The 27,261-nt window shown below is 45.2% G+C and overlaps 4 protein-coding genes across 4 annotated transcripts in view; 2 read left to right on the top strand and 2 right to left on the bottom strand.

Moving 5' to 3' along the window:
- T265_04961 (hypothetical protein) overlaps positions 1 to 1,327 on the bottom strand; it is a gene marked incomplete at both ends in the record, with an annotated part of 21,404 nt that extends 20,077 nt beyond the window's left edge. The window contains 2 exons of the mRNA XM_009169838.1: positions 554 to 876; positions 1,310 to 1,327. Coding sequence (XP_009168102.1) covers positions 554 to 876; positions 1,310 to 1,327 — 341 coding nt within the window. The remainder of the gene's footprint in view (positions 1 to 553; positions 877 to 1,309) is intronic.
- Positions 1,328 to 11,570: 10,243 nt separating this feature from the next.
- T265_04960 (hypothetical protein) lies at positions 11,571 to 11,780 on the top strand (the record flags this gene model as incomplete). The annotated part of the gene is made up of 1 exon (XM_009169837.1): positions 11,571 to 11,780. One exon carries the CDS (start codon positions 11,571 to 11,573, stop codon positions 11,778 to 11,780), a length of 210 nt encoding a protein of 69 aa, XP_009168101.1.
- A 515-nt stretch (positions 11,781 to 12,295) lies between these two features.
- The window catches only part of T265_13642 (hypothetical protein), a gene marked incomplete at both ends in the record, with an annotated part of 85,339 nt that continues 70,373 nt past the window's right edge, over positions 12,296 to 27,261 (bottom strand). Inside the window, 7 exons of the mRNA XM_009169863.1 lie at positions 12,296 to 13,400; positions 15,724 to 15,848; positions 17,450 to 18,051; positions 19,466 to 19,599; positions 19,687 to 19,739; positions 20,936 to 21,041; positions 21,488 to 21,589. Coding sequence (XP_009168127.1) covers positions 13,296 to 13,400; positions 15,724 to 15,848; positions 17,450 to 18,051; positions 19,466 to 19,599; positions 19,687 to 19,739; positions 20,936 to 21,041; positions 21,488 to 21,589 — 1,227 coding nt within the window. The remainder of the gene's footprint in view (positions 13,401 to 15,723; positions 15,849 to 17,449; positions 18,052 to 19,465; positions 19,600 to 19,686; positions 19,740 to 20,935; positions 21,042 to 21,487; positions 21,590 to 27,261) is intronic.
- On the top strand, positions 15,992 to 16,291 carry T265_04959 (hypothetical protein; the record flags this gene model as incomplete). The annotated part of the gene is made up of 1 exon (XM_009169836.1): positions 15,992 to 16,291. One exon carries the CDS (start codon positions 15,992 to 15,994, stop codon positions 16,289 to 16,291), a length of 300 nt encoding a protein of 99 aa, XP_009168100.1.

The following is a 27,261-nucleotide window of genomic DNA, read 5'->3' as shown; positions in this document are numbered from 1 at the left end:
TCCCTTCAGATTCAGGGATAAACCATTCTAACACCATTAGTGTCTCAAGTTAGCAAGCGCGGTTCGAGCCTTGCAGATGCGTGCATTCATCTGTCATACTCATCTGTCACGCTACAATCAGAACTAATACAACTTCCAAGGTACCTAAAAGGCTCCACAATTTCCAGTACCTCTCTCTGGATTGTAAATGGCGTGTTCAGTGACTGTAACTCCACAAGCATGACCTTACACTTCGTGGGTGCAAAGTGCATACCAAAGCTCGGGATGACTTTAGCCAGTTCATTCAAAAACACCTGCGTTTTCTCCTTCTCTTCAAACATGAGAACGATGTCGTCTGCATACTCCAGATCGACAAGGTTTTCTTCACAGGCTATCTGAACACCGGGGTTTTGGAGCCCCTCTAGCGTTAAAAAGGAATGGATTAAAAGCGATGGACTGTGTTTCACGAACCTCACACTTGGCTCAGCGATTGGGTTTTGATTGTCACTCAGACAGGCAACCCGTACAAAGTGGCAGATATGCCGGATTATGGCACTCAGCCGATTACACTTACCGCAACCACGGTTGACAATCGTGCCATTCAAAACCCTCGGTACCCGTCCCGATACCTAGTTGACGAATCAACTTGTCAACACGTATTGTGTCCACGTGTCGATCTCCTTGAGTGCGGAGTAGATCTTGAACATTGATTTTCTCATTCATTGTGGTCAAAGACTTTCGATTCTGACGTTTTAATGACAAAGTTTCATTGTGTGTCCCTGAGACACGCGGAAAGCTAGTGTTGCAGAAAGATGCAACACAACGTTGCTTTGGTTGCATTGTGATCCTGGCCAGATTGCTGCAGCTGCACCAGCGTCTGCTGCTGTTGAGAGGCATCTAAAATTTGAGAGCAAGAATGTAACAAACACATCAACCTGCTCCAAGCGTCACCACTACATTAGTTCATCTAGAAACACCGCCTGATGGCTACGTTAGTGAACTTTACGAGCCAGACGACAAAAGTTTTCGAATGAGTTCTGCCCTCAGATGCAATGAGCAATAAAATATCAGAACTCCAAAAAGATTTCCTACATCACTGTGTCGAGTGTACATTGTACGTACTCTCATCCGCTTTCCGCCATTCGCACATTTAGCCTAGACATATCACGTACACAGTCGATCAGTCATGTTGTTCACCCATTCCGCACTAACCCCGAATTCAGGCAACTATAGTCACGAGACCCAGTCTTAACCTAGGCCAATCAAAAGTAGATCAAATCGATCAGCGCATGATCTGTGACGAGGTTCGTCTTTATCAAACCGCACTCACATGAGATCCACGTGACATCTGAATTTCCGGATGCTGGTCCCAGCGTTCATTGTGCGTATATTAGAAAACGAAAACCAAACCCCCTGTTTTCTGTGTGTCGTTCTCATGCATACACGCAAGTACACATACGCAGCTTCTGCTCTTCATCAGAAGCACTGATGATCATCTGCAATTTTGAGATTCACTACTGACACAGCGGTTTTACTGTACTGTACTGTACTGTACTGTGCTCTACTGTACTGTACTATGCTGTACTGTACTGTACTGTATCGTACTGTACCGAACTGTACTGTACTGTACTGTATTATACTATACTGTACTGTGATTATTTGCTTGCGTTTTATTTATTGACGCTAACCGGCGCAAGGCACCAAGGGTGTGGTACTAATCGAATCAACAGAAATCCTGTACCGAATGTACTGTACTGTACTGTATTATACTATACTGTACTGTGATTATTTGCTTGCGTTTTATTTTTTGACGCTAACCGGCGCAAGGCACCAAGGGTGTGGTACTAATCGAATCAACAGAAATCCACCGGCTACAAAAGTATGGTATGCAGGAACCATGCACATGTTCTAGTCAGAGGACTGTGTGATTGATCTCCTCTATGCCTCCCTGATAAGGTAACAAGTGTCGTTTTACCAAACTGTTTGGAAGTCAAACATTTTTTCTAAAAAATCCGATCAAACCTGTTGGAGATGATCAGATTGTGTTTGAGCACAATAATCTCAACTGCCATGATTAATCTGATCATTTGGACGCTTATGAGGTGCAAGACGTAGTCACCGATGTCCACATCAAAGTTGACCTAGCCTAACTCCAATAAGCGTTCACGGCTGGTCCTTGTCTTGGTAGAGACAGAGAATAATCGGAGAATGATGGTACTTCTATTGGCTACGATCCATAAAACAAGTGATTTCCATATCTGCTTCACGCAGTTGCATTCTTCTCCATCACCCTCCGTCCCAACTGGCAATAGGAAGGTTTTTGCGGTGAGAGAATCAACAGATCCCTAGCCGAATCTCTTGAGTATGATATTCTTCAGCTGAATGTGTTTTAGCTGCCACGATTTTCAAAATATCAAAGTATATTTTCATAAAGGGTACTACTCTCAAGGCTGCTGAAAACCCATCGACGGTTTCGCTCTTCTTGAGGCTCATCAAGTAGACAAAGTCACCAAGTTTCCGTAAGGTTTATGTCCAACTTGAACCCAAGTTGCACGAAATACGACAGATAGACTCATTTGCGTATCAGTTTGGTGTTCACGGGAGACTCAGCTGGGACCCAGCTGAATCACTGATTTCTGATGTTTTTAAACTAAATGTGCTGTTTCATGTTTCAGTCGGTGCGACATTAGAGATATCGCGGTTTATTTTCCTGACGCTTCTCATATGTTGTGAAGATTGAGGAAGATCTTTCAGTGTGCGTATTAGCAGTGTGGTGTCGGAAAATATACCCAATTCTGTTGTTCCTACAACGGCTAATACAGAAGGTGTGCGTCGCCATTGGCGTGCAGTTTGGTAATCAGGGAGATCAAAAGGTTGATGAAGACTCGGTAGTGTGCCTATCTAATGAATACCAAAGAGAGCGAAATCGGTAGTGCGTTGTTGAACACTTTACCGAAACCTTATAGATAGCGTAGCCTTTTATCTTGGAAATCATCGCATCATCATCATCACCATCATCGACAGCATGGCATCAGTGTTCAACACCGATGTTTCACTGCCGTACAACCATGATTTATTCGAAAGCCTTATTGTAAAGATAAGAGTAAAGGTGGACGGGGAAAGGACTTAGTGCTAGCTTACCACAATCATTCCGAGGTGCCTATACCTCCAGACATTCACCCAGGCGATCTGGATAGAAACTGACAACAAGAACGCCACTGACGTCGGTTGGCAGCCATATCTTGTAGTGTCTCCAACCAGGCACAGTGAGGATCACGCGGTCCCCATCCTGGAAGGCGAGTAGCACCGACAGCACTCAAGCGTTTCGTGATCTCCTTCATATTCCTCTGCCAAGTTTAGGGTTGATCACCTCTCTGTTTACGCCACTCTGAGTTGTGCATGTAAAACAGCACTCTCTTCGGCAAACGATGGTTCGGCATACGCAACACATGTCCTAACCAACACAGCTTTTGGTGCTGGACACACACGCTCTGTTCAGTTTTGACTCCTATGCCTAGTTTATCCTGAACCCAATCACAAAACTTCACGCGTATCAACGCACATACTTCTCTGTCTGATCTTTTCTGAAATATTCTGTTACACCCACGCCACACCTACGCATGTAACCAGAAATCTACGTGAGGTCGTTCACTGACGCCACTGCACTCTCATTGATCAACACTGGCTTTCATATTCTCCATGGCTTGTACTCACGAATTGTATCGGATTCTTCTGCGTTCGATCGATCAAACTTCCTGTGTGTTTGTTCTACTTCGTTCATATTTATCAGTTTCGTGAAACCGTGCGAGCACATTACGCTATCGTCAACTGCCTGTGAAACACACACCTCAAAAGTGCTACCAGATTTTCCCACAACTGTCATGGGTTGAACTTCAAGACTACTAGAAATCACTGATGAGGTAGAATCAATTTCCACATCATCAGTCCAAATGCTTCGCCCGATTTCACACTTAGATGAAGAATGGTTCATATGTAACAAGTGGATAGAAACAGCACCACAACAGCACAGTCATCAATATTCAAAAAAAATTATGCCAATTAAGGCAGGGGGCAGCTACTGGTTGCACAAGCTATCAAACCGATTGAGAAGTTTCAACAGTGAGTTCCAATTGTGGCTGGACCAATTTAATCGGGTCTCACAAGTGCCCTCCATTCGGGAGACCAGTTTACGGAAATTATTTCTTTCAAATTTCTTTTCGTCAGTGTTAACATGTGAACTATGTGAATCCGTCGATAGTTCGCAGCAATATTCTAGGGAAATTTCCGTCCAGAAGAGCTCCACATACATTTCCCCGGCCAATGCTTCTCTACAGATGTCTTAATACGTATTTTGCAGGGCTGTTTTTAGCCATACTTTCAGTCGTTCATCCATTCAAGCAATCACACTAAATTACTTGCATCGACTCGCTCACTGTGTACCTGAGATCTGTTTATACGCCATCAGACGTTAAAAATACGTCATATCAATCAATCAATCAATCAATCAATCAATCAATCAATCAATCAATCAATCAATCAATCAATCAATCAATCAATCAATCAATCAAGCAATAATCAATCAATCAAATAAATAAACAAACAATCAAACAATCACTTTTCTTAATATTTCGTTGAATCAGCAACAAAAATTAAACCAAAATTTTCTGACATACCGATTTTCGAATGTAGCTGACACCAGTAGGTGAACAGGTTAGACACAAACTGCCCCAGTTATATCTGGACGTTACACGACCTTTGAAACATGAAACAGGGGGGAGCTGCGCCCGGCGCGTCAGAGAATTGTGACATCAGCGGTTTGTCAGCAGTGATCTTGCGTTGGTCAGCACGGAAACCGATGATCTCGAGAGGAGTGTATCACGCGAACGCATCAGACTTTTGACACGTAGTGTCTATCAAAGTTCAAACAGGTTGGAATAGATCAATAAAAACCTTGTTTTGTCTTCAGTGTTTGTGCCGTCATAGGTTTTTAGTGGGCATCCTATTTCAGTAGAGTAAGCATACTCTAAAGCGGGAGAAGTGATATTCCTAATCTGAGTTAGCGAAATCATTTGACTGTCTTGATCGGTTTCTGCTAGGCCAACTCCACCGGATCACTGAGTTCTCCTATCCGCACCGAATTCACATTCTCAAATTAACTGCGTTAGGTTAGGTTGATTGAAATTACGAAAGACGAGCTTGAATCAATAAATGTGCTAAGAGAACATAAACTGATTCCGCTTATTTAGGCCAATGACTGTGAGAGAATGAAAACGGTCAGGAAGAACCATATACCAGTCCCGGGAGACTTTAAACTCCTTTCTACTAGGTGATTGGTTTTACCACCCGAGCATCCTAGATGACAAGGTCGTGTCTACATGTGTATCCTGCTTCCTAGGGAAGTTCGAAAAATGTCAAATGCGTTTTCATGATCTGATCACTAGAAAGCTCATCCAGAGGTCGAATCCAAACTCTACCCGTACCAGTGATCCTACTCAACAAAGCCGAAGAAGCTGTGCACTTGTCGAAGTAACGGAATGCTATGAGCACAAACTTCTTCCCCGTTTTCCAATTCGAAGCAGAGAATTAGAAGTTCGTCCTCAGCTTACCTTCGAAACTGAAAGCGAGTTCTTATCATTTAGCATTGACGGCATTCACAAAGGATTTTTGATATATTCATCCCCTTCCATAAATTTCAGTGAAGCAAGAAGAGACTTCAACGAACCAACGCCCACTAATAAATTGCAGACAAATGGGTTAACATGCTCCGTATTAATAAATAATAAAATAATCGTTAAACTCTAGCACCCTTTCGGTGTCTAGCTGCCAGCTCACCCGGAGGAGGGCTGGAATACTGCCAGACTGTCTCAGTCTAGACAGGGGAAGTCGAGAGGCAGAGGTCGGGTTCGAACCACGGACCTTCCGGTCAGTAAATTCGCGCTCTAACCACTNNNNAAGTCGAGAGGCAGAGGTCGGGGTCGAACCACGGACCTTCCGGTCAGTAAATTCGCGCTCTAACCACTGAGCCATCTCGCCCCCGTAAGATTGATAGACGTCAGTTGCAGCGTTATAGACCAGATGAGAAACCCGAAGGTTATTTGCAGACACCTCATGAAATGGCCTTCAACCCAAATACGGTAGATCTACCATGCTAAGCTCAGCATGTCCTCCCCACCCATTGTTTCATGAAGTTTGGCAAACCTTCGCGAGCTGTTACAAGCTGCGAATACAGTAGACACTTCTACGTCAATAGAATGCTTTCGAGTTTAGGGATAGATTTGAATTCTCCACATGAATTAAGAGAACCCCTCTCAACCTGACAACACAGATTAATGGGGGCGGAAACACCTCTGTTCGGTGGCTGTTTCATGCCTGATATCTCCAGTCGTTCATCGCGGCTCGTCAACCAGTGAGCAGGCGGGTTGATGTCGCTGATTTACTGATATGGCATTATACTCTGATTGTGGAGATGGATCACTGAATGAGCAAAAATAAGGCCTCAAATCGGTTGCTTTTCCCTCGGAGTCTTGCCATATTAGGTGTTTTCTCCTGACCGAACTTCAGCTGAACGTAGCTAGGATATTTGATTTTATTTGTGCGCCTACACAAGTTGTGTTTTTACAACTCAGAGTTGTGGTGCGAGATCACGTCTCCAAAGTCTGTTTTAACTTGACATCTGTGCGCAGGCATGCCTTCTCGCCACAAAAGATCTATGCTATGTACTTTCCTCGTGACATTTAAATGCATGCTAGTTCCAACTCAATAAATCTAGCTGGTATGCAAACATTTCGATAAGATGAACCAGAATCCCACTCATTTCACCCAGTCGCCGGGTTCGTGAAGGACTGAAGATGGGACTCGAAATAAGGTATGCTGATTTTTCAGGTGGCAATCGGTGAGAGTTGCACACTGTTGAGCAATTTTTGACCGTCACATTCGGCTAGGTGGTGTGGTGTCTATAAGCAGTAAAACATTCCACCTCACATAAACTTCAGCTCGGTGGGATACAAAGATTTTTGTGGTATGCTAGAACTTGAAAAGTCTCCTCAGCTCTGATACTTTCAGTTTACATATGGTTTTGAGAGGGAGGCGATAGAATTCAAACTTACAGTGAGTGCATCGATACCGCAGCTGTCGCGGCCGACTCGTATGTCTCAAATGTCGTTATAACGCATGCGATGGACTCATATGCAATGCAGTATTACGAGATACTGGACTTGGTGTTCTTACAGGTGTTGGTTCCGACGCGGACGCAAGCAGTAAACAGTAAAGGTTTGAGTAGTGGAGCAGAGTGTGGAGAGGACCTTGAGGCAATGCCTCTGATCGTCACTGAAACCTTCAGATCTTCAGCCGTATGATAGTGACTTGTCACCTGACATAAACTAACCATTGGTGAGTCTATAAAAATTGAACGTTTCTACTTGCTCACTTGAGAAGCTAACCAAATTATTCTTCGTACTTTTGCGCTTTATTACACAAAGTTGCCCCAGAATGGATACATTCGTTGCTGTCGGGTGTTCTATGAGATCTTCGGAGAAGAGACATCTTGCACCTGGGGACATTTTGCCCGCCTCAAAGAGTCCGTATTACGGAATTCCGCGTTTTTATACAATAATGATAGGAACGATGTGTGCAAAAAACTCTGTTCATGCTGCAACGGGTTTTCACACTTCTTTTGTAAAATTGTCCACTGGGCCGGATCCTCTTCACCCCAGTACTGTTAAACAACAATGTTCAAAATGTCGCAAAGATGACCGGGTGCCAACATCCCACTGAAAAAATACGTAAAGTACACTCAGTTGGAAACTAATTTGGTTGTAATGGGAGACTGTGTTGGATCTATCGTTTTGTGATATTCTTTCCCCTAACATGCTGCACAAAGTCAACGTCGTGTCTCAGTTGGTCCGATAATCAAGATATTGCGGTTGATTTCCTCCACGTAGCATACTACTTACAAGGGAACCGAAAACTGAAAGACCACTACCGGTTTTTCCTTTCTTTGGGCTCATCAAGTAGGCCTGGTCACAGACTGCATCAATCTACGGAATATCAGGCTGCATGAAGTTGAAAATGTACACTCATCTGCTGATTTAACTAAATCTCTCATCACATGGGTTTCGTGTTCAGGTAGAACACAAGGCTGGTGAAATCCTGGATACCTATTTGATGAGTCCTACGATGATGGGAGGCTATAGGAGAGTTTCCAGCAACTTTATAGGTAGGGTATGAAGCCAAGAAAATCAATAAGTTATACTTTCTTTTCGGACTATTTGCTTCGAAATCGCATAACACAGCCACGTAAGGTGATATATCTAGCCGCATTAGCTTTCCAAGAAACGGACCGCTTCTCCGGTCTCAGATGAATAATAATCCGATTGTACGGAAAAGCCACTACGATCGACTGACCTGCCTCACATCATCATCCCTATAGAAAAGATGATGAAACCAATAACAAACAGATATCCACATGAATTTACGGGACGTATGGTGGTAGATAGGACAACCGGTGTCGGACAGTCCGTAGGACTGCCGGAACAAATACCGACCCGAAACCGGATGACATTCCGAGAATTTTGCATATTTTTTTTGCAAGTTTTGCAATTTTGCTATAAGTGGATAGTTGTACGCAAGCACATTACGTTCGCATCGGACTTTTCAGCAATATAAGAATGCCTGAAGGCAAGCGGAAGAAATAAAGCTTTATTAAGTACTTATTCATCGCCGTCCACTTCTGAAGAATTTGTCACCTAGGTGTCGACAGAAGTTTCTATTCGACCAAAGGGAGCGACGAATTCATCGCCCTCTGCGAAGAGTCGTGCCACGTGGCCAAATTGGTGAGTTCGATAAAAACATGCAAAGAACTCTTGGAAATAAATTCTCGGCTATATGTCCTCCAAACTGTGTACACAATTATGAGGGGGCATGTGGAAGCTCACAGAGTCCTCCATTCTTGCGCTTGGTAAAGCGTCCCCCCACAGGACCAGGATAGCCAACAGAAATTCTAGGCCGTCAGTTGTCAAAATACCATCTCACTAGTCTGTAGGGCAGAGGCTGACGGAAATTGGACGGCACGTAGACGAAAGAGATAGTGTGACGATCAGCTCCGGCCTGGTAGGGTTGGATTGACCAGATATCAGACTTAGTATGGGAACAAACAAAACGCATCAGGAAGCAAGTTACGTGGGGTGCAGAAGTGTGACTACTGTTGACGTGGTCCATGATATCCTGACTAGTCAGTTGAATTTAGATCATGTACTCAGAGCAGTCCACTTGTACTGATCGCTACTAAACTTTTGAACCATGTCACCCTTTGATTCGGTGACGCAACATTCCAATTCACAGGTAGTGGAAGACAGAATACTGACCCGTTCCTGTCCTACACCATAATGACTATTGGACAAGGTGTGTGGGCAGCGTCCTAGAAAAACCTTGGAAATAACCAGCGTCATTGTGCTCCTGACCTTTCACCTGTTCTGTTCAAGGATGGCGGTGAGTTTCTCGATCGGCGCCTGTCCAGCTTGTTTGGATCTATCTGGGAGAAAGAGACCGTTACAAATGACTAAGGTGAATCGATAATAGTGCCCGTTTTCAAAAAGGGTACCTGCAATGTGTAGTAATCACAGAGGTATCACTTTGACTCCTATTGTAACAAGGCTTCTGTCCTCATTTTACGGCGGCACGCGAATCCTCAGCCCGTGAGCATCAAGCGGGAATTTGACTAGATAGAGAATGTCTTGACCACAATTTCACTGGTAATCACTTTGGCTCCCGTTGTAACAAGGCTTCTGTCCTCATCTTACGCCGGCACGCGAATCCTCAACCCGTGAGCATCAAGCGGGAATTTGACCAGATAGAGAATGTCTTGACCACAATTTCACACTCCGTCAGGCGTTAGGGCAACGCCAAATGTAAGACGACCCGGAATCTTGCTGTTCCTTGACTTCAAGGATTCGTTCGAAGTTTGTGAACGTGAACCGGTCCTCATACTCACGCGTCATTGTATAGCGAGTTCTCCCAAAAATTCCACACAAAAAGTGGTGTCCAACAAGGATATCCACTCTCCATTCTTGCTCAACTTTGTCATTGAAACTCAGAACCGCGGTATTGTTGCTTTTGAAAACCTTGTCGACATGGGGTACGCAGACGACATTGTCCTGATCTTTCAAGACAAAAGACAACCGCAGTATCTGTTGGATAAGATGGCCACCATCATACCATCTTTTGGCATGCGCCTAGCACCTTGAAAGTGCAAAGTAACGCATCAGTCTCTGAAAATGCCCCTTTCATTTCAAGGAGAATCACTGGAGGTTGTTGAGAGTTTTCATACTTCGACAGTTGTATTAGCTCTGACAGAAGGGCGTCTGAGAAACTCAGTACATGTCAAAGGTTCGAAACACGTTTGTTATTTGCGTAACGTATGGCGTTAAAAAGACAAGTCACGTATACCAGGCTATGGTAAAGGCAGTAGTGCGTAAGGTTGCGAAACATGGCCTATGCGGATGAACGAAAAGTCTACAGGTTTTGACCACCGACACCTCAGAAGTGTTGCTGATGTCGGATTGCGCCAATGAATTCGTCGAGATAATCAGAAAAAGGGTGTCTGCTTGTGCAGTGGGTACTTCAATCGCGCGAAACATCCAACACCACAAACTGCCGAAAGACTGCCTTCTGCGGCGTTGTACTCTGCGCCTGCTTCACAGTGCCGCAAACCGCGGGGTGGAAAACGTATGACTTGTTAGGTTGTTGGTGTAGTACACCCTCCAGAATGTGGTCCCCATGAACCTTGACCGGAGACATTGCAAGAAATAGTGGTTGATCGATATCAGTGGCCTTCGTGCCGTCAGTTTCTTTCCGATTGTTTGATTGAGCACTTGGAAAAGTAGGCATCTCAGAATGCTTGCGACAGGCCAGCACCAAGTCATATCGTTCACCCATTCTTCTTTTCGCTCTGATGCTTTAAGTATAATTAGACAAACTTTGTGGTTGTATGGCGGTAAATCATCATTGCCAACAGTGATGTTGCTGTCTCTGATGATGCTACACTGCAAGGTTGCAAAGCTGGCATGATACACCCGAAGAGCGGCCAAGTAGACCCGCTGCCGAAGCCGATCTGACGGAGGTAAATGAAAATCGATGGCATGCGAACGACCTTTAAGGGGTGGTGTGTAACCGTGATGCTACTGATGGGGAGGTACGCGAGTAGTATGTGTTGTTCGTGGAATTTCGCTCTGCGTCTTTTGAGAAGGGGAGAACTCTTGCGGAATTTGTGGGGTCGCTTTGTAACATTTGCTTGAATTTGAGCGATGAACGATTGGAGTCAATGAATATCCAGAAAGGTTAAAGAAGAGGCGTTCGGGAGAAGATTGATGTCCAGTTTTTGTAAATAGGATGTAAATGAGAGTTTTGCTTCCCTGTCCAATGGTCTGTAACCTGGCAGTTGGCATTTCCTAATAAATAACTCCGCAGCGAAGGTCTTCTTCCTTTCAGTCGGTATGGACAAAGCATGAAGACTGAATACCCAAAGCAAATAGTATTAGCTACAAGCTGTATTTTGCTGGTTGCGACAAACTTCAAAGTAAACTCGGATTAAACGCATGCCACCGAACATCAAAGCCGATCGAATAGAGAGTAATTTAGCGGTCACCCTACGAAGCTTGGCTAAGGATTGTACTGTTTGCACTGAGACCGAAACAACTTCAGCTGGATCTGAGATATCACGCCTCCGCACTGCAGCTGTGCCGACCAAAAAGACGACAGGAAGCCTTATCCCATTTGGATGGGATAAGCTGACACCTGAGAGGTGAAACACAATCTACACAATGAACTCCTTATTCTATCTAAAAAAAGTCAACCAAACTGCAATACGCATTTAAACTGACGGCTAAACGAACCAAATCAAACTATACTCGGTTGACTGTTCTACGTATTTGATACGATCACCATTATCTAAGACTGTCCTAGTATCTACAATCAAGACTACTTCCGAGTAGTCGGAACATCCACTTTTAGTTCAAGCTATTTTTTCAAACTTTCCTATGTCATACCCGTTGTCTACCACTGGCGCGACCCCAATAAACTCGAAACCCCCTTCTCTTGTCTTTCACTACTGGCTTTTATTCTTTTTCGCACTGCGCTCGGTTTTACGCCGACTATACCCCTTGGAAATGTATCTGCACGACTGGTCTCGCCAGAATCCACCAGAAATCGCTGTTTCACGAACTCTCCAACGCATGAATCGGAATAAATACGGAGAAGATGAGATGACAATGGTATAATACAAAGTGACACCACCACAGTGCGTATCAACCTATTGCAACAACGCTCAAGTCAGGGCTGGTTCCGTGGAAATTGACGGGCAGTCAAGGCTAGCTCTACAGTAAATAGTTTATCGACCACCTAGCATGCTGTGAACGCAGTACAAGTCATCTGAGAATAATGTGCAAGAGAAGAGAGAGGTGAGGTGTCACGGATGTTCATTCTGGAGATGTGGGCAGTCACAACAATAATCCGTAACGAGGATGGAAATGTATGCATGTGTTCATTCAGACGATAGGAAAAGCAACATTTGGCTCAGGGACCATAGTGAGGAGTTCAGCTCTTTTATACAGAGAGAAACACAGAAATAGTTTGAATTTACTTGAAATGTCCACTGATGTGTGCAGTACGCGTAATAATAACGAAGGGGAGCGAATGAACCGAGTAAAAAAGGGCAAATAATCACCGAGACAAACTCGGAGTACTGGGAATTGCGTCATGTTGGAAGTGGGAGGGGGGAATCACCGTGTAAGAGAAGCCGAAATAAAGAGATAGTCACTTAGATATGATATTTTTGTTGCTTAAAATTTGGATACATGGTAGAAAAAACAACGTGAAGGTATCTGTGTTTGACCACTTCGACATAATTAGAAAGAATGTTCATCAGTATGCGTTCGGTGCAAAGTACAGCGTGTATGAGTGAGAAGCCACCACAACCACCCAAAGAGGGATGGAGAAGAAAACAAAAAAGCCCATTCTGAGTAGTAGAGGTGAACAGAATCCAGTTATACTCACGACAACACTGGAAAGACTGGGCGCATGTGAACAACGCCTGTGGAAGCGAGCGAAACAGAGCGGAACACAGTTAACAGGTTGACGAAGGGGATTGTAAACGAACAATGAAAGGCGACTTGGTAGATCGAAAACCATTGAGGACGTCATCTTGACATGGAAGATGATGTTGTACAGACAGACAGAGTGAGTAGATCGGTTAAAACCCAGACGACATGACTGCGACGGTTGAACAGTTGTGAGAAAACGCAGAAGATAAATGAGAGAATGAATCACGAGGTCGTCAAGGTTTGCTCCAAACCTGCTGGAATCTGAAGTGGTTTGGCTCGAACGCGGTAAAAGGCGAAATTTTTAGGCAAGTTGAACCGGTTATCCTTCTGTAAAGACAAAAGACAGTAGATGAAGAAAAACTATAGGGAAAAAAGGGGAAGCTTGATCATCAAAAGTGGACTGCACAAAATTCAGTTCTGATAGATGTATTGCGACCACTAAGTCCAGAAACCCTGCAGCCTGAGAAATTCAATGGCAACTTTGGATCAATATTTCGCAAGAAGTGCAGTTCTTGATCGAGTACTTCACCCCAGGGCGTGAAAATTAAGAGCAGTTCTTGCTTACGAATTAGGCCTTTCAAAACTACTTGTCAACGGGCATCCAAACTGAATATAGCTCACTAAAGGAGAGTGTACAAAGTACCACTACAACTCAGGTAGACGGCGCGTGTCCCTTTGCAAACTGCAGCTGGAATATAGGTAACTCGGGTGCGCCGCTTGGCTGTTGGTCTGCTAGCCCAGCTTGGCATTTGGATTGCAAACGCTTCATCATCAATCGAGGTGACATCGTCAATGTGGGGTTGACGATGTCACCTCGATTGGTGATGAAGCATTTGCAATCAACTGCCAAGCTCGGCGAACAGACCAACAACCAAGGACTGTGTATTGCTGACACATCACGAGAGTTAAGTCGTTCAACTGTGTTAGTGTCAGCTGTTTACAGAAGTTGATATTGGTTAACTCAGTCATCCACGTGGCTTATCTGGTTGCATTTGAGCGTTTTTGACCTCCTATGTACAGTTAACTTAGGTCACGCATCGACCCAATCCCGTGACATGCACGCGGGATCCCATGAAAGATATTCAAGGTTTGGAAGCGTTCCATGTATCTTGGAAATTGTCATGTAGCGTGACAGCGAAAACCAATGCATGAATCTCGCATTTTCTAATTTGGGACACTTGTGGCAACACAGCGATGTATCCGTGATGCTCAAAGGACACGTATATCAGGTAGCACAAGTAGTGAAACAGAGACGTCTTCAGGACTCCGATGACTCAGAACTATAGGTCGTGTGGGCTGGTACTAACAAATCCACTACGAAACAACCAGAGAACGAATATTCGGCTGTACAAATCCTAACACAACTGGAGAATGTATTCAGTACCGAAGCCGCAGCAGTTTGGTAATGCGTTACGCATACGGAATCACAGCCAGCTGAAGATTTCGAATTTGCGTGCCTCATTTAGAGTGGTGCGAACGGAGAGGTGGCCTGACATACATGTAAAAGAAAGGTTACGAATAGTCTGGGTAGTGTCCAAGAGACCCGCGTAATCCTCCTTGTGCATGGATAGAGCCGCTGCAAGATGTTAATCGAGGTCACTGACGTAAAGTTCATCTGGATAGCTTGCATGAGTTACCGGAGTTGTGCGCGTTTCGAAGTGAGCGCAACAGGCTATCCACTGGTCCCATTTTACACTAAAGCTATTGAAAAAAATTATGGTCATACTGCAGCAAAGTATTGGCGTTGAATGCTGTTGTTGTACTACCGATGATAACTTTATGGCGCTGCAGAGCCTGCAATGTGATAATCTTAACAGAACGTGTGGTGGCGACGCTGCAGATCAGTGTTTGTCCTAGGGGAGAATTCGAACTGTCTCATTCACACCACCGGTTTGAACGGTTTGAAGAGACTAGTTCGTGCTAGTAAGTCGGAACAGACTGCCTCCCAATGCCGATGTTCACCGGAACTGGTGAACGTCTCACCCAGGTGTCACCGGCAGATGACGGACTATGAATTACGACGGCAACACAAGCCAGTATTCGCCATAAAGCAACGGATCTATACAACATGAACGTGGTGAATTTTCTGGGGCTGACAAGACGTGAGAAGAATGGAAGCCGCTATTCATGCAATGAAGCAAGATCAATGATGATGCATGTTCCTGATAACCTGAATGCTTTGATATGCCTGAAAAGGTGTCTTCCAGCCGAAGACACATATATTTGACATGGCTGTAACCAACGTCACAGTCAATTTGGGACGATATTATACTCGGTCAGCATCATTCACACCGAGATCATGGTACTAGACTTAAAGGCGAAATCCGGAAAATTACAACGTTAAGCTGAAGGGAGATGTTCCAACTACAGTGATCAGTGAATACAACACGAAGTCTCCTGGTCCCTCGAAAGTTGAGGCGTGATTAACCACTTGTCTCATAAAGACTAGCCTAACAGTGCTTTGCCGATCACCGTCCCTTTGCAGTCGGGCACTTGAACCATAGGCTGTGGAATATCGTTCGCTCTAGTCATCCTCTTACCTGGACATGGGTGCTCTGACAATAAGTAGACGATCAAACCTTACACGACCATGCTTTGAAGTTGATGGAAACATGAAAAAAGAGCCCGACAAAGGTGTTGAAGAACTTACACGTTTGGAAAGACAACGTTCCTTACGCTGGTAACTAGCCACGACAAAGTAGCTTCTGGGTTCCGCGCCGGACTGCATCGTCGCATCTTGTTCACCATGTTGCCTAGGCTGATGCTGACTGGTATCTACAGTGGGACAGATGAGTAAAAACAGACATGGGATGAGAAGGGAAACCGGATGATAAACACTTCACCTCTTAGGGGCGTTGTTCAGAGACTTCACTTACTACGGCCCATTAAGTGGACAAGAAACACTATCTAGAAATTAAATGGACGAGGTACATAAGTGTCTGTGCAAACGGAATTTAGTACAGCTGTACACGGACGTGCCGATGGAGACGGATATCAAACACTTGGTGAATGTTATACTGAAATGTACCAGTGTGCTCTTCATAGAGCATGAAAACAGCCAGACCGTACCGGTCATAACCTCTAAAATCTACGACTATGCCATCGTCTGTGCCGTTATCGTTAAAAGTGGGGCGAGACGGCCCAAGTGGTTAGAGCTGGTGCGAACCCGACCCCCGCCCCCCGACTCCACTCTGGTAGGTAAAGGCGAAAAGCCGTAGTACCGATACTACTGGCTGCAGTCCCATCTGACCACAAAGAGCTAATGGCGTGTCGAACTTAGTGCATCGTTTGACGAGGAGCGACAGGTTCTTCCATCATATGGTGAATCACAGTTGACTAACTTTGAAAGCGACCTAACAATCTTGGTTGAGAATTGTCACAACCAAATGTTTTGACTGAAATTTGTCGGGTTGTCATCGAGTTACAAGACGACCCTTGTAGTGAAAATGGAGTTGAAGAAAATGAGAACAAACCAGCGACGCCAATCTAGATTCCAACCATGTGTCTGCAACCAGTAGGGAGCTGGAAGTGTGTACACCACCAAAATAAAAACATGAACCAGCGATGAACACATGTAATATGAAATGTTGCTACGACTTTAGTGGAGGCCTGTGACCTGAGATCACGTGAGTGTCATTCGGTCCCAGCTAATATCATACTAGATAAGTCGGACTTTCCAAAACAGGGCGTCTTTAATATGAATTCGCTGTTTCAAAACTGCATTTTGTAGTTTGTGACACGGGCAAATCGTCTTAGATATCACCCACTTCTTTTGTTTTCTGAAGCATTAGTTAGATGGATAGTGGCTCTCAACAAATAAGGGCGAAGCAGTGTTGTCAAACGGATTTTGAAAATTACGGTGACTCCGTCCAGTCCACATCGAGGAAGTCATGAAGGGTGTATAGGATTGGTGTAAAGAGTGCTATTTCCGCCAGGTTATATCGACAGTTTCGGTATGCATTGCCTGACAAGGCAGTCTTCGAATAGAGGATAGCACAAAGCGCGTAACTCACGACTGCGCGACAAAATACGAAAAACTCAACAATGGGTCTAAGCCAACGTGGGTTGGGGCATGGGAGATTCATCCTTCAAATGCTTGGAAACACTTACTGATATACGGCCACTTTACATTATCTGTTGCTACACGCTATTGGGAGACGAACCACGCGGCTCAGGTTGCCAAACAGAACCGCGTTGAGTGCATGTTAACGGGGAGATACGCCAAACCCCTAAAGAATTCCTCGATGCCCTAGGTTGCAGTGGGAGAATCGCTTGAGAAAAAACGGTAGACTCGCAAAGAACTGTAGTTCGTACTAGGGATCGCCTTTGTATTATCAATGAACGAGTGCAAGTTAAGGGCTGAAAGCTGTGCTCACAAGCAACGTCAAGACAACCAGGCTGTCTCGAACGTCCGACTGATTGAGTTCTCGCCGGATTTCCAAAAGGCTTGCAGTAGTCTGTTTGCGGGTCCAGGTTCAATGCGGCAAAGTCATCCTGATGCAAAAAGTACACATGGCCGTCGGAAGACAGCATTCTCCACTGGGTTACCGCAGCCTCCGAACTAACGCCTTTTGACGATTTGGAGGGATTGGCCTGGACCGGACCATCAGCACGGTGCTCCCCGGGTGGATAGAAGGACGAGGCCAACAAATCGCCCACGGTGCTTGAGAAGAGTTCTTTGAACAATGAGGATTTTGTTTTTCCTGACCCTGTTGTTGTTGCTGGGGTGGTACTTGTATACATGAAATCACGCGTTCGTGAGAGACAATGGGCAGTTGTAGTCGACGAGCTGATGTCCATCGATTGAATAATTGTTGAGGATAACATTGAGGAGGTGGGGTTGATCGCCTTCAGTACGCCTGTAGAAGGAGGTGAGCTGCCAGGTTCTGGTTCGCCAGAAAAGCGTCTTTTGGAAGGCGAGGTGTAGTGTGTAGATCCACGGATGGGTACAAACACCACGGTATCATTATGGACGAAGCTGGAATGGGGGAAGGTGAGAGCCGGAAACAAGAGTAGAGGATGCTTATGAATGGATTGATACTATTTAAGGATAGTATTGAGCGTTCATGGGACACGGACACAACTGACCCTAATAGTTCACCTCGAGAACAGCAATTCGGAACCACTTGGAAAGCCTGGTATAAGGAATTCCATCTTGGTTTTGACGAGTAATCTACCGGAAAGTAGACTTTGTTGGTAAATTTCCAAAAGCGCTTCGAACGGTAAGGAAGCCTGGACTTCATTGGGGCGAAAACGCGTCCATCAACGAAGGGAAAAAGCATAAAAAACCCGCAATTTTAACGTAACCTCAGCTTATCAGAATACATTCACCGGATCCTGCTTTATTTCAATGCACGAGAAGAACGGGGTAAGGTGAACAGTCTCTTGGACAGTCTCGGAAAAGTCAAGCGAATTCGGACATTTTGTGCGGAGACAAATGGTGAACCCTCCGCGATTGCAGTAAAAGGTTATGCTCAAAGCAGAAAGGTTCGAAACCAAACACGTCAACCAGGATGTTCACTCCAACGTAGAATGAACAAATTCTCTGACAGTAATTAGTGTATCAGTCCGATGAACCGTTGTTAGGGTGACAGCGAGTTGTCGACAAAATTTTATCTACTTCCCACACTGTTTATGAAGACAGCGCCGCATCTAATTGGAGAGAATAATTGGCCTTAATCGGTAAGTGAATCCAAACTTTGATGAAATTAGGGGTTGACAACAGAATAACATCGGACTGTTTTGTGAGTTAAGAAATTGTTCAGCTGTAACACCCCCTGCAGCGTCTACTTGTCATGCTACTCGAAGAAAACACGCGGGATGAGACAGTGCCAGGTTACCTAAGCCTAGAAGGAGACACAAATCGAGATGCATAAACGCTGAGCTATTTGAAGTACTTTGTGGTTAAAAGCTTTGAAGATTCACGGCTGTCCCAAATGGATTACAAAAAAGTTACATCCGGGGACCGTTCCAATACACCTTAGGAATGTTCCGTTGGCTTCAGTCTGATACAGATCGATTCTTCTGCCATGTGTAAGGAAGACAGAAGACATCAGTACCAGACCGCTGGATACGATACTCGTACTTTGCTGCAACATAACCCGGTACATCTTAGTGGAAACAATCGATTCTCTACCATCAAACTGTATTGCTGTCAAAAATGAACGGTGGTTGTTGCACACAGATGGCTTATCCACGCATGGGCGTAGTCCGGTAAACCAACAGATCACGTGACACTCCTTTCCACTGTAATATGCACGTGAACAGTGAAACTGAGAGACCAATAGACTAGTCTCGAATCGACACGGGATAGCCGTCCTTTGAAAATCGGATAGTGTGACATTTGGGGAGCAGGTATCAGAGTCGGTTAAAACTGCACATCGCGTACTCACTTGGAATGGGTAAACTTCAAGAAACGCTGTAGGACTTTGACTGATGACAGAGCTAGGGGATTGGCTAGGGGATAGGTCGAGTCAGACAACGCGGTGGGAATCACATCGGTCAAGGCGGGCAGCGTAGGCAAGATCTGCAAAAAGAGACGTACAACATAAGCAATGACCCGGCGATTAATGAAAGACAATGAGGGAGCGGATGGAGAAATGGGGAAATTTACCTGATGGGTTGGTAGAATGGAAGATAAGCTTTGTTCGATGGAAGAAATTGTACCTGTGGAGAAAGAACGTACAACACACCGTTGTAAAAAAAAGTCAACGGAGTGGCAAGTAAAAGTTGCGATTATTTGAGAAGTGCGGCGCGGTATAGTATAAACATCGTTCAGTGAAACGTCTCCCAGTCGTACTCAAAACAAATTCGATGCATACATTCATTTGACTGAAACGCTTAGGGTATTCACGGAATGTGCACAAGTGAGGCCGGAGGTCGCGTACTACTGAACCAAAGAATGTGCTCAGACCGTCGATCCTGTTGCATGCACCGGATGAATCTCAACATGAAATAAAAAACACCGACCACAGGCAGTTATCCCCCTAATTGTCAGTTGTAAGCCGCAAATTCGAGGTTCAGTTACCATATTCTCCAAGAGGATATTGAAAGGTATGGAATACTCATCTGGCTATCCGAAAATCGCCAGATTATCAAAGTTAAATTTCCTTCGTCACAGTCTTCAGAATCATACAAAACACAAAGTTGTGACGGTCTATCGGATGTGTACAAAATAACGAACTGACTGCAAAGGAACTGAACAGGCTTTGGGTACTCTGTGAAAGACATTGAGAAGGGTGGAGACTCCTTGAGTATACAAAAGGATCATGGACAATAACAGTCGAGGAGTAGGTATTCGCGCTTAGTTGAAAACAGCCTCACCAAAGAGTGAGGAGATGGAACGAAGACGCTTGAAGTCCCTAGTAAAAACGATTAAGACGAAGATCTATACAGCCTGTTCTGCACTGATCCCAGTACGGGATGAAGAAAACCCCGTGGATCCTTTGTGTCGGCAGGCGCGAATGTTCCACGCTATTACTGAAGACGCAGAAGTTTGTCAGATAGATTAGAACAACAGTCAACTCGGGACACGTGGATCAGTGCGAATTACACAGGAACAATCAAACAGTCAGTCGGGATGAAAATCTATCAGACTGTCTGAGTTTAAAAGGGGAACCACGAGAATAACCGAACTTTCGGTCCGTAGCTTGCGTCCTAACTTCGGCAGGAAAACGTCCGAGACACCAACAACGCACAAAATGGCAAACCAAGACTTTTCAAATTCAGTGGCTCAGTGAGGAATACTTTATCAAACAGGTCATGAAAAGCTACGGATCGATTGACAAATACGCACAAGGCAAAAGACGTGGTAAAGAGTACGGATATGTGAGAAAAAGGGTTGAAAACAATGAGTAGCTTACCTAGCGGGGTCGTACACGTGCCACAATCTGCCCTACCCACCGAACGATCTACCTGGACACCTACTGACTCTGTGGGAACAGCACGGCTCTCACCAGGAGATATGGTCTGCAAACAAAGGTAAAAGCATGGAAGTATATGTCAGGATGGAGAAGGTCTCGATATCAATGCATGGTGGATGAAACTGGCTGAAAAACGAAACTGGACACCAAGAAACTGGGAGAAGAGCGAACCAAACCTAATTCGCTAGGTAAAGAGGGTTTAAAGTGGCTCGAACAAACTCCACATGACTATGAAGCGTTGAGGAGTATAATATTACACCTTCCAGAAGGAAGCAACCTGGGTTGAGAGCTGGCGCTATTGACGAGGCTGATCATCAGTCAAGTGTCACGTACTAATCCAGCCATCAAAGCTTTATTATGGTTTGAAATGAGTAAATGATGCTTTTCGAGAGAGGTTATGTGAGATGTTGTGTCGCAAATGAATTTTGAGGATTGTAGGAGAGTATGCAAGTAACGCTTGATGGAAGGGAAGAGTAGTTATGAGTGACTTACCGTTGTTGGAGAGGTATCTGACTGAACGGTTGAGGTCTCTCGAGTTCGAGGATGAAAGGCACACACAGGACCAGCGGAAGAGTTCACAAAACGAGCGAGAATCTGAAAATACAGACAGGAGTCTGTCGAGCGAGCTGTCTTGGTCAGAAAAACACTTGTGAAGATTAACTACTGACAAAAATATAGTACGAAGAAAGTGCGCGGAACATTGTGCTTGAAATTCGACGGGAGAGATCATATGCCGGACAAGGGCAGATGAGTGTTCACCTCGATTGTAAAAGTTTGCGATTACCTGCGATAGTGTGTGGAATGATATAAAATCCAGACGAAACTCCCTCCCAACTCTGTTTGGTCCACGCATCCCGGGAAGGTGGATATGCTAGCATATTGCCAAAGCGCTATCGTGCATGTGGTTATCGTTCTGTAAAACTGTGATCACATAACCATCAAAATAATCACTTTAAGCCAAGCACAGCGTGCTTCACACAATTCCATTCACGGAACTGCGAAGCAAAAATGACTGTGATTTGAGTAGCGATAGATCGATAAGCGCTCTCCAGCACGATGAACACGAAGCACATGTATCAATCAAATGGAGGGTGTAAAAAACTTCACTGCAAAAAGTTGACCGGAGCCACTCTTTCAATGCAGAGCCGCTACGCATCACTGCAGAAATAATGGACCCAGACATGGAGCGGATAGCACGTGACGCGTGAACAGCTGTAACATGGTGCACTGCTCCCTGCGAGAATGACCTGGTTAGCAGACAGTTCTGATGTCAGTGATTTCGTTCCAATACAATTACTCCTCAAGCTAATGAAGCTCCAAGGATCCAAGAGTTGACCTGGAGTTAATATGGTCTTACCTCTTCGAAGAAGCACCAAAATGTGAATTCAACGACCCATTGGACGATTGTCCCTTCCAAAGGCATGTCGTAAGGGTTGTCGGTACACTTTTCGATCCAGTCTTTTCGGCAATTGGCGTGTCATTCGTTGGAGCATATCACAGTGGCAACACTAATTGGGGGTAGGCATTTTAAAGACCGGAAGAGGTAACGCGCAGCGATTCGTCTGCAGCGCGTTTTCAACTGTCAGCGTTTTTCATGGTGTAATACATAGCTACGTGATTCCTATTCTTGTTCAACTAGGTGACAAAAATTACCAGATTACTAAGAATCAAGCTTGACAGGGGTTGTGAGTGGTAGCACAGTTAGAAGACACATTAGCACGGACGAGCATCTCCGGTGCAATAGCGGTAAAACCAAGTAAGTTCAGTGACTATCCACCGATGAGGAGACGTGGGCTGTCGGTAAGATAGAGTACAGCAAGAGGATGTATAAGTTTGTTTTAAACGGAATCCGGGCTACATGAAGTGCAAACCGAATGTGGGCATCAAAGGTAGTGAGATGGCGGGCAAGGACGATCCGGCGTAGACACAAAAGCCGCTCCTAAAGCGGAATTAATGGAGCAGTAAGTGGTCTGGAGGAAAATGAAGACCGGTGAGGTCATCAGAACCGGGTATTCGGAGTGCATATTCAAAGTGCAGCAATACAGAGAGAATGGAGGACGATCAGAAATGGTGAGCCGTGTTGACATTGCGAGTCAAACTAGTGGATACCGCGCCACAAGAGATCGCAAGGTAGTGAAGGGAGGAGAGCCTTTGTTCCTTCGATGGGCACCGCAAACTAAGGGTTTAGAGGATTCCTGTGGGTTGGGCGATGATATTGCTACGCAAGGCAGCCTGAGTCATCTAGCACTACCGGTGAAAGGAAGAAGGCCTTCTCTGCGGAGAAAATGCCAACTGAACAGTTACAGACTGTTGAAGAGGGAAGCAAAACTCGCATATGCATCTTGTTTACAAAACTGAATATCTATATTCTCCTTGAACGCGTCTTCCCGAACTTTCCTGGATATTCATTGACTGTTACTCAGTTGCAAGAAAATAATACCGAGCGACTCCACTAATTCCGCAATAGATCTCACTTTTCAAGAGACACCAAGCGGATTTACGAGAAAACATACTACTCGCATGCCCTCCATCAGTGGTATCACCGTTAAACCGGCAGATTCCATTGCAAGCCGCAGAAGGCATTTCAATCACCTGAACACAGTCACCCAGTCTGTGAAGGAATCCCCCCACCAACAAGAAAGACATTTTAGCAGCATTCAAAGCTGCATTCTTGAAGGAGCTCCGTTTTGGTACGACTCTGGATTTACCTGGACGGTGGTGTGCCAGGTCCTAAAACCGGGTTCAGTTTGAAACACCATTTCTGCTAAACCTAGTGTGTAAAAACGTGTAGATGAGAGTATATTGCTAGTTGTTTTCATTCCGTATTGAGACTTGGGATTTCTTGCTGTTTTCCATTCATTAATTCACGAACAATGTTAGCAGGCCACAGTGCATGAAAACTGAGCTTATCATGTGTAACTGTATGTTTGAAGGGCGGACATGTTCAGCTGAGTAGGTCGAGCGATCGGTGTTCTTACTAAACCAGTTAACCGCTCAGATTTGACCACGAACACTCAGCGGAGAAGACAACACAGCACAAGACCAGTACGGCAAAGTAATCACTTATGTGTCCACCGAAAGCTGAGGTCAATTCCGGTACATAGCTCCCGCACGGTACATTCGCCTTGTGAACACGACAACTGAGGTTGTCTACCTCGCCTTGCCGGACATACTGACAGTGGTACGTACACACACACACACACACACACACACACACAAAGAGAGAGAGAGAGAGAAAGAAAGAAAGCTGTTTCCACGCTCCAATCTAAGGTGAGCGGAAACGATGAACCAGGGATCCGGTGTGACTTCGCCTGACAGTGGTACATTACCTATTCATCAAAAAACGCACATAAGCTACTCAGCACTGGTATGCACATAGGTTCGTACGATGAGTTGAAACAGTATCTGGTCAGATGCCTTGGTAAGCCGCTTCACTTAAGGACTGTTGAGAGGTGTAGCCCGGCGAAACAACTTGTGCTTTCTAGTTACGGCTGCCCGGCCTCAGAAACCTGTCCTCCATATGCTTGCTTCTACTGACCATTCCGATCTAAGCTAATCTGGAATTTCCCGCTGAACGGCTCCTAAGCATCAACGCTCCAAACTTTCGACGTTGATGAGCGTTCTTCTCCCTGTGCGACCTGGTGGGACGATCGGACGTGGCAGATAGAAGTGTCAGAAAGTCCATCATCCTGCATACTATCATAAAAGGGCAGACCTGACTAAGCGAAGGATCCGTCTATAGAACGCTCCGATATCCGATACCCGGATATCCACGGGTGTCGTGCAGACCTGTTAACAAGTAGTGTAAACACACAGTAACTCGGGTTTGAACGGTGGATCGTGGCGCGTATTGAGCCTGATTTCATATAACTTGAAGCACATGTCGACAGACGATATGAGGTCAAGCAAGAGAAGAAGCTACTTCAAATCGCGTTCGAACTTGCAATCCAAATTCGTGTGGTTGATTGGCCTACGTGCATTTATACGCTATTGCTGTGATTCGAGCATGCTCGTGTCGAAATGCAGATGGGAAGCTGTGAGCTCCATTTTTGACAGAGCCCTAAACGGATAAACAATATATGACGAAACGATAATGGGGAGATCAGAAACCCTTGCACTTATAATCACTACCCGTTGTACGTGGATCACACGTCGAGGCTAACAGAGAAAATGATCTGTCTAAAGTTCCCACTTCCGAACCAAAAAAATCAGCTGTAGCACCCTCCAGTGCCTAGCAGCCATGGTAACCGAGAGAAGCACAAGGTCTGAGGTACTGCCAGATTACCCAATCCTAAACAGGAGCAATCGAGATACAGAGGTTGGGTTCGAACTACGGACCTTCAGGTCATAATGTTATCAACCTGAGCACTGAGCTATTTCGGACCCCGGATATACTGGTCCTAGTTAAATGATTATGCCTGGTGCGTATCGGAGGCAATTTATTCTGGCTGCTTCAAAACGATAGGAGATTTTCTGCCTCATTTCAGGCTAGCAACTGTTCATCGCTCATGTGTGAGAACCTATGTGTTCCAAGCCCTGTCGATGCGAAATACCTCAGTGTCATTCTATCCAACAACCTCAGTTGGTCATCGCAAGTCCAAACTTTTAGTACCAAAGTACAACAACTTTCTCACTATGATCCCAAATTGAGAGCGTTACCTCTCCCCTTAAACCTTAACAGTAAATTTCTGTTTGGATGCTGGTCTGTTTACCGAGCTTGGCAGTTGGATTGCAAACGCTTCATCACCAACCTAGGTGACATCGTCAGTGACTCAACCCTGAACTGACGATGCCACCTCGATTGGTGATGAAACGTTTGCAATCCAACTGGCAAGTTGGGCCAACAGACCAACAACCAAGCAGCGCACCCGAGCTACCTACATTCCACAACATTGCCATAACGCTTCTGCTGCACGTCTGCATCCCTGTTGGATTATTCATTAACCCCTCAGTTAAGCCACTTAAACATGCCACTAAGTGGAGTGAAATTGCAAAAAGCTCCTTAACTGTGTGGTTAGAAGGCACTTTGACGCGTCTTAACTATACCCAGAGAATTCTGTCGGATAGTCAACATCCTGTCCACCCCACTTAATCTCAGAACACAGGATCCACAAGGATTAGTCTGCAGTATTTTGTCAACATACCACTCCTTGTAAAGTAATTCACTCCATTCAGAATACTTCCTCATCAGCTTGACAAGTATATGCCTATTCTGTATCATGCACCGACTGTGGTCTGGAAACTAACCGCTCTGGATGTAATTATCATCATAATCATCATCGACAGCATGACATCAGTGTTCAACACCGATGTTTTCCTGCCGTACAACCATGATTTATTCGAAAGCCTTATTGTAAAGATAAGAGTAAAGGTGGACGGGGAAAGGACTTAGTGCTAGCTTACCACAATCATTCCGAGGTGCCTACACCTCCAGACACTCACTCAGGCGATTTGGATAGAAACTGACAACAAGAACGCCACTGACATCGGTTGGCAGCCACATATTGCAGCATCTCCAACCAGGCGCATTGAGGATCACGTGGTTCCCAACCTGGAAGGCAAGTAGCACCGACAGTTCCCAGGAGTTTCGTGATCTCCTTCATACTCCTCTACCAAGTCAAGGGTTGGCCACCTCTCTGTTTACGCCACTCCGAATTGGGCATGGAAACCAGCACTCTCTTCGGCAAACGATGGTTCGGCATACGCAACACATGTCCCAACCAACGCAGCTTCTGGTGCTGGACACATTCTTCAATGGAAGTACCAGTTACACAACCGAAAACGCGCTTTCTAACTGCCTCATCACGGATACACCGACACTAACCCACACGAGCTATAGTTCTGAGACAACGATTGTCGAACACCTGAAGACGTCTCAGTTTCGCTGCTCGAATAGGCCAAGCCTCACAGTCATACAACAAAACAGCCCGTACTGTAGCTTGATACACACGTCTCTTGAGATTCGGGGATACACCACTGTGACGCCATAGGTGTCCCAAATTAGCAAACGCGACCCGAGTCTTGCAGATTCATGCATTCACCTCATCCGTCACACCACAGTTGGAAGTAATATAATTTCCAAAGTACGTAAAACGCTCCACAACTTCGAGCGCTTCCCCCTGGATTGTAAGCGGCGTGTTTAGTGACTGGATGTTCAGGACTTTACACTCTGTGGGCGCAAAGTGAATCCTAAAGCACGGGGTGACTTTGGTACTCAGACAAGAAAAATTCGCACTGGCAAATAGAATGACCGGTCACAGACCAAA

This window comes from Opisthorchis viverrini (genome assembly GCF_000715545.1).
Source record: "Opisthorchis viverrini unplaced genomic scaffold opera_v5_89, whole genome shotgun sequence".
Taxonomy (NCBI): Eukaryota; Metazoa; Platyhelminthes; class Trematoda; order Opisthorchiida; family Opisthorchiidae; genus Opisthorchis; species Opisthorchis viverrini.
Note: the sequence above shows the minus strand (reverse complement) of the source record. Positions and strands in the feature narration are given on the sequence as shown.